This window comes from Copadichromis virginalis, linkage group LG15 (assembly GCF_057382275.1).
Source record: "Copadichromis virginalis isolate Kocher_CV1m ecotype Utaka linkage group LG15, C_Virginalis_male_GT1.1, whole genome shotgun sequence".
In the NCBI taxonomy this organism is placed as follows: Eukaryota; Metazoa; Chordata; class Actinopteri; order Cichliformes; family Cichlidae; genus Copadichromis; species Copadichromis virginalis.
The window spans coordinates 20,727,385-20,734,142 of NC_140632.1; the positions used below are offsets into that span (position 1 = coordinate 20,727,385).

The following is a 6,758-nucleotide window of genomic DNA, read 5'->3' on the forward strand; positions in this document are numbered from 1 at the left end:
AGTTATCCGCAGAGAGCGATGCTCAAACAGAAAGATGTGTACCAGAGCAGGGAAACAAAACAGCAATTTAAACGGGCGTCCTTTGGCCTCCAAGATAACCGAGCCAGAGTAAAAGAAAAACATTCATAACCTTTGAGAATCAATCACAGACCAGTGGATGACTTTTTTCATGTGAATGTGAAGAATTTTCTATTGTAGTGCCAGAAGTATAATTTTCATCTCTTTTGGCTGCACAGAGGAATGTTTCTGGCCTTGAACGAGGCTTGTTTCTCTGTGGTTGCTTTGTTCTCTGCCAGTTTGTATTTATGTGGGCTGAAGTGGGACCCGGTTTGATCCCGTCCCAGACTATACTTCAGATCCCCCACCCCCTCTTGCTTTTGGCTCCATAAAACCCAAAGTAAAAAGCCTGGGAGCTGCCAGCTGGATGAATCTATCGGGGTTCACACCCCATCACTGTGTCTGCGTCTGAACTGTACCAACCTTTGATTTGCATCCTGAAACACGAAACCTTACATCCATCTAGACTGCAGTTGTGCTCTTTGAAAAGGCAGCCAAGTAGAGTTGGGACTGGATGTTTAATGTCTAACTCGTGGGTTTTTCCTGAGTGAGATTCAACCACTATCCTCACCAGTACACAGAACACAAGAGAAGAAATCCTCTTTACCATGTGGAGCCAGTGTTTCCTCTTAGCATGACGTGCCAAATACTGAGCCACGAAGAGAGTCTGCCAGGTTTTATCATCCCACATTTCTCCAAGTTCCTGCTTGCTGGTTTTAGCAAGTGAAATGAAACATTTTATCAGCTAAAAACAGAAAAGAACAGCCTTTATGGGCATTTTTTTAAACGATTCTGTATTCTTGTAAACGTCTTTTAAAAAAAAAAGAAGAAGAAGAAAAACAAAACCACGTCGGCTATTTTGAACAGGCAATTGGTGTGAGACAATTCCTAATTTATACTCAATTTATAAAAGGGAAAACAAAACAGCCAGGCACTGTCACACGGGATACTTTTACAAGTATCTGGGTTCTTTAGTTATTTCAGCACGTTACAGGAAAAGCTGTAAATGGTTCATCCATTGGGGACTATTTTCAGTGGTGGATTAATACGCGTTTGGACCACTGGGTTCCAACCAGGGAGCACTTTGCAGGTATTTCTCAAAACAGCAAATAGTTACTCAAATGAAGGTAGCTAGGGAGATACATCCGCCACTGTTCAGTGGCGGATGTATCTCTTTTGGTCATTAGTTCTGGTTAATTATGATTTGGTAAAATTAATAGATAAATGGTTAAAAATTCCATATTTTGCCCTCTATGTGGTAGCAAACTTGACTAACTCTATAAAAAGAAACAAACCAAAGCCTGGGTTGGTCACCAGTCGGAGGCAGTAGATCTGCAAACAGCTTCAGGAAGGAAGCAGGAATCTGCACCAGCATCCAGTCCGAAAGTGGCCAGCAAGCTCCAACACATCTGGGCCGATGTGTTTAAAAAAAGAGCCTTAGTCAGAATTAGAAGTCTGTTTTTCTTCCTGTCCGGCTCCAATGCAGCCGTGTTGGCCAGAGAAGATGTAATTGGGTGTCAGTGATCAAAGTGTGCCCGGGATCTTTGTGTTTTGGAGCTGAAGTGAGCGATGGTCATTTTTAACAACCAAAGGGAAGTAAACAAGCAAATAAAAGAGAAAGTTCAAATACTTCTGAAGCTTTAATATCAGCACTGTCGGTTTTGGTCTTTATTGAAAGTAAACCATTAACACTTCTATAGCCAGCAGGAAGGAACTTGTATTTTTGTGTGCTGGAAACAAGTCTCAGACTCCTGGCTCATCGGATCCTGCGATGGTTTTACGAAGCTTTACCTTCGTTAAGCTGTTGATGTTGCTACAGTTTGGAAAGACACAGGAATGCATAAAACTAACGTCTCACTTGGGGTTAAAGGTCGCGGTCACCCTCTTCATGTTTGTTCACCTGGCTTCTTTGGGAGCCCTTCTTCATTTTTCTGAAGATACGCCGAGTTTAAGCACTGCTGGATTTAGATAGTAACAGAATTGGTTCGGACATGTTTAGCGGTGACCTCAACCTCAGAGCCCACCTGACACTTCCACAGACCATTGTTGCTGCTTGGGAATGGCTCTTTAACTGCTTTTTACTTTAGTGCTGTGTTTCTCTCTCTGCTCGCTGCTCTAGTTTAATGAGATCTGAGGTTTTTGTCTAATGCTTCTCACAACTCGCTCTCTTTTCTTTCCTCCTTTCTGCTTAGGCTGGTCTGTGGGAAATGAAGTGATAATGACTGGAGAAGCTGCTGGGTAATGGTCACCGGGGTCTCTGGTCTGCTGTCGATTCAGTTTGACTTAAAGCATTTTCAAGTGCACTCACTATGTGTAGTTGTCGTCACTGATAATTGATATCAGAGATCTTCCGAACCGTCTCCAAGCAGCTTCTGTCGCAGATGATTTTTGGTTAATCACAAGCTGCACATAAGCGATGCTAATTCGTGTCTTGCTGCTCTTTGTCTTTCTGCTGTGTGGCTCATGAACATCTAGCAGGATTTAACTCGTACACTGGAAACTCATCAGGAGTTGTAGGAACAGGAGAAGTCTACAAGGACCCGAGAGACAAATGGACGAGGAGGTGAGCTCTGTTTTATTAATTTTTTTCTTTCTTTGCCACTTTTAGTCATGGGTGGTTGTCTCTGTTGTAGCAGTCTACATCCATTTTGCCTTAAACTACAGATAATTTGGGTTTAAGTGCCTTTAAAAATGAATTATTCCTAATGACCAGCAGGGGGCAACTCCTCTCGCTCTAAAAAGAAAAGACACCTACTTCTCCCTTGACTTAATGTCTCAGTAAACGCTCCCCTGGTGAGTTTATGGTCTCGGTTACTATTTTTGAGTCATTAAATAAAAAAGGATGTTTATTTTGTAAATGATCATCTTTATTTTGGAGGGAAAAGTCAAGTTGGTACTCAACTATAATAAACCTGCATTATTTCTTCTAGTAAGTTTCTGGTTTTAATCTTAATTTTGCAGTCAAGAGCAGGAGAACTCGATCCCCAGCGATGCTCCGGAGAGTCTGACCTTCAAGGAGCGCCAGCGCCTCTTCTCTCAGGGGAAGGAGGTTTCCAACAAGGTCAAGGCTTCTCGCAAACTCATGGAGCTGGAGAACGAGCTCAACACCAAGCAGTAGACCTGAGCCTTTCACCTCCCAGCGCCACCTTAACGCCGACGCCACCGTGATAAGGTGCTCCTGGGGGACAAAAACATCGAGAGAGAGAGCCGGCGCTTGCTCCCCCTGACACTGACCGTCGCCGCCCGTTTGTTTTCCCCTCTCTCTCTTTTTGCTTTGACTTAAATCATCGAATAACTGGACCACTCTTTTTTTTTTTCTTTTTGACGTAGCGATATCAGCAGAAGAGATTTTTATGGCTTAAAAATCTGCTTCCCCTTCGTGTTAAAACCTGTTAAAGATGTATAATGATAAAGCACTGTAAAAAAGTTTTAATTATATCTAGTGAGAGTCCGAGAATCACATGACAGAAAGGGGATATATTTTTGTTTGTAAATTTTTATTTTTTTTTTAAATTTTTTTTGGGGGGGGGGGGCGGTAGAGAGAGGTTTATTCTCTTTTTTTTTCATAGCTAAGTGAAATTTGAACAGTTTTACAGTTTTATTTTATGCTCTATTTTCTGTATCATGTTGTTTTTCAATCTTTTAATCCCTCCTTGCCAGCAGGAACGCCCAACGTTGAGCTCCACACCTTTTTATTTTATTTTTTTATTTTGTTTTTTAATTAAATTCTCAGCGAGTGGAAACACTGTTATTTCATTCTATAGCGAAAAGGTGTGGGACATCTTTTTTTTTGTTTTGTTTTTTTTTCTGTGATTTTGTTTTAGAAAAACTCTGAAAAGGTTCTTCGGGAAGGATCTTTTAAGTGCACAACGTTACTGTAAATACTCGGGTCCACTCACTCTTTTACTACTGTAGAAATCTGCCAGGAAACTTTAAAAAAAAAAAAAAAAAAAAAATCTGCAAAACTAATGTGATTTAACAGCCCTCCTCTTCGCTGCCACCAGAGTCACATTTTTACGTGTTTCTCCCCTTCCTGACTTCTACTTTTATTTCCTTTTAACCAGAGTAGTCGTGTGAGATGAATTTTTCGCCCTAAATTCAAGTCAGAAAAAGGAACTTGTTTTGTTCACCCACAATGTGATTAATGTTGGTTTTCACAGTAATATTAATATTGACAATAATATAACAAAAAGGAAAAAAAATGCAGCTACTCTTTAAGTGCTTGTTTGCTTTACAGATATTTATTTCAAACCTTGTGGAAAAACTTGCACAACGACTTGTTTTATTATTAAATATGTATCTGCAAACTGTTCTGAGATTACATTCGGGAACTCTGTGGTGATAAGAATAACAATAATATTAATAATCTGTGGGTTTTTTCTGCTTTAGAGACAGAAGTGTTCTGTTTTTACACCAGCTGTAGTCGGAGGGAGCCAGGTGTTTCACAACATGACCCAATTGTACAAATATACACAACGCAACACAACACACAAGTGCAGTCTCAAAAACTCACTCACCGCCACTGCTGATGTAGAAATGAAGCGCACTTCAAACCCCCTCCCCCAAACTTGTGATGTTTCAGATGTATCTCTCTCTCCCTCTCCTGCAGTTTGTTTGTTTGTTTGACTCCATCCTGTGTGTCGACTTATATATTTTTTCTCAACAGGAGCCTCTGATAAGACATGACGAGTTAAAGACGCTGTTATAATAACTGACCTGTAAAAACACTACAAGATGCTCCCCACACATACAAACAAACAAACACAGCAACAACACCAACTTCTCCTTTTTAGGTTTCAAAATGAACTGAATCATTTAAATGGTTTCATGTTTAGCCTTTTGTAAATCATTAATAAATACAGATTTTTCAACAGTGTGGACTGGAAGCGTGGTCTTTTGTCACTGCGTTTAAAATCGACATATGGTTAGAAACAATTCAATTAAGACTATTACTTAACTAGTTAGGGTGTTATGTAGCCTTCACAGCCTATTTGTGTATTTATACGGTCACTTTTTGGGTACATCAGCACTTTGTATAGATAGAAAGGATTAAAGACAAGCTATTTATAAAAGCCAGTGGTACTACATTCAAATGGAATATGAACTGGCGGTGAAACGGTGCTGGGGCATTTCGGGTGTATTTAATCTGGGACAAGTGCTCTGATTTTGGAAGTTGTGTTTGATAAACTATTATTATTATTATGTGTTACTACCGGTAAATGGACTAGTTCTTATATAGCGCTTTTCCACTCTTCTGAGCACTCAAAGCGCTTTACACAACTTGTGCATTCACCCATTCGCACAAGCACAACTGACATTCACACACATTCATACTCCGATGGAGAGTAATTTCGGGTTAGTATCTTGCCCAAGGATATTTGGCATGCAGACTAGGGGAAGCCGGGAATCGAACCACCAACCTTCCGATCAGTAGATGACCTGCTCTACCACCTGAGCTACATACCCACCGGTATTTTAAGTTGTCATTAAAATGTGTAAAGGTTAACAAAGTTAATACTGTGGCAGATCGTCACTCTTCGGAACTCGCTGAAGAATCCTGACGTTTTAAAGATTTTTCTTTTCGGTTTTGCTGATAATGCATGTACACCTACTGGCGCACGTTTAAAAAAAACTTATATGTAAATCGGCCTGCTTATTTTAACGCGTAATCAACTATAGCATAAAAATTGAAGTTCAACTTCGGAGATGATAGGGTAACTCTGGGAGAGCTCTTCAGAACTCGCCCGGGAATTCTACAGTCATTGGAATCGACACGTTTTTAAAATGTCTTTGCTGTTTATGCGTTTTGCTTTTCGATATTAGTGTAAGGATTGGTACACAGAACTTAGCAGCTGAATCGGCGTTCTTTATTTTCCAATACATGAACAAATATAAATCTAAACCCACCATCATTACATTTGGGAACTCTGTGGTGATAAGAATAATAATACCATCATATCACCACCAAAAGCAAAACTAATCAATAACGCTCAGCAACATTACACTTCCTGTTTCCTATCATCTTTAGGTGGAAACTAGCGAGCTAACTCTGTTAACTTCTTACTCAGTTAAATAAATAAAAAATCCGTTTTCATGGATACCTGGATTTCAAACTTAATTTTGCTAATGACGTCAGGCTTAAAGACCGGAAAAACACGTCTCTGTGTAGAGATTATGAGCGACAGGAGTAAATACGTTTAATATAATCATCTTTGTTTGTTGAAATATATTATGAAAACATGTAACTTTTTTTACCGCGTTTGTAACAGAAAACGAACATGGCGACGGTTTATTTCTGTAACGTTAACCCGCGCCAGTGTCCTCTCTCTGGAGATCTATTTAGAAATATGACACAGAATACACACAGAACATTATCAGTACGACCGTGACGGTATACACAGGCTTTATGACTAAGTCTTTTTTCCCGGGTTCCTAGATGTCAGGATGGCCGAGCGGTCTAAGGCGCTGCGTTCAGGTCGCAGTCTCCCCTGGAGGCGTGGGTTCGAATCCCACTTCTGACAGTATTTTTTTTTTCTTTTCTTCCTTCCTTCCCATCATCGCCACAAAATGTTTTCATTACTGTTCTTATCATCAATTTTCACAACGTGATCACTCCAAACTAATTACATTTATTATTGGCTGCAGTTGTGGACTTAAATATACTCATGAAAATAATAACGGGGTGTACTGTACTTTGTGGT

The 6,758-nt window shown here is 40.0% G+C and overlaps 1 protein-coding gene and 1 non-coding gene across 10 annotated transcripts in view; both read left to right on the forward strand.

Moving 5' to 3' along the window:
- afdna (afadin, adherens junction formation factor a) overlaps nucleotides 1-4,930 on the forward strand; it is a 120,790-nt gene extending 115,860 nt beyond the window's left edge. For 6 of the 9 annotated variants that reach the window (XM_085432383.1, XM_085432385.1, XM_085432388.1 and 3 more), the window contains 2 exons: nucleotides 2,536-2,620; nucleotides 3,019-4,930. In XM_085432383.1, the coding sequence (XP_085288509.1) occupies nucleotides 2,536-2,620; nucleotides 3,019-3,175 (242 nt within the window). In that variant the 3' untranslated portion in view covers nucleotides 3,176-4,930. Of the gene's footprint in view, nucleotides 1-2,532; nucleotides 2,621-3,018 lie in introns of all 9 variants that reach the window. The other 3 variants (XM_085432386.1, XM_085432390.1, XM_085432391.1) reach the window with 3 other exon arrangements.
- Nucleotides 4,931-6,495: 1,565 nt separating this feature from the next.
- On the forward strand, nucleotides 6,496-6,578 carry trnal-cag (transfer RNA leucine (anticodon CAG)). The gene has a single exon. It is a non-coding gene; the product is annotated as a tRNA-Leu (tRNA).
- The last annotated feature ends 180 nt before the right edge of the window (nucleotides 6,579-6,758 follow it).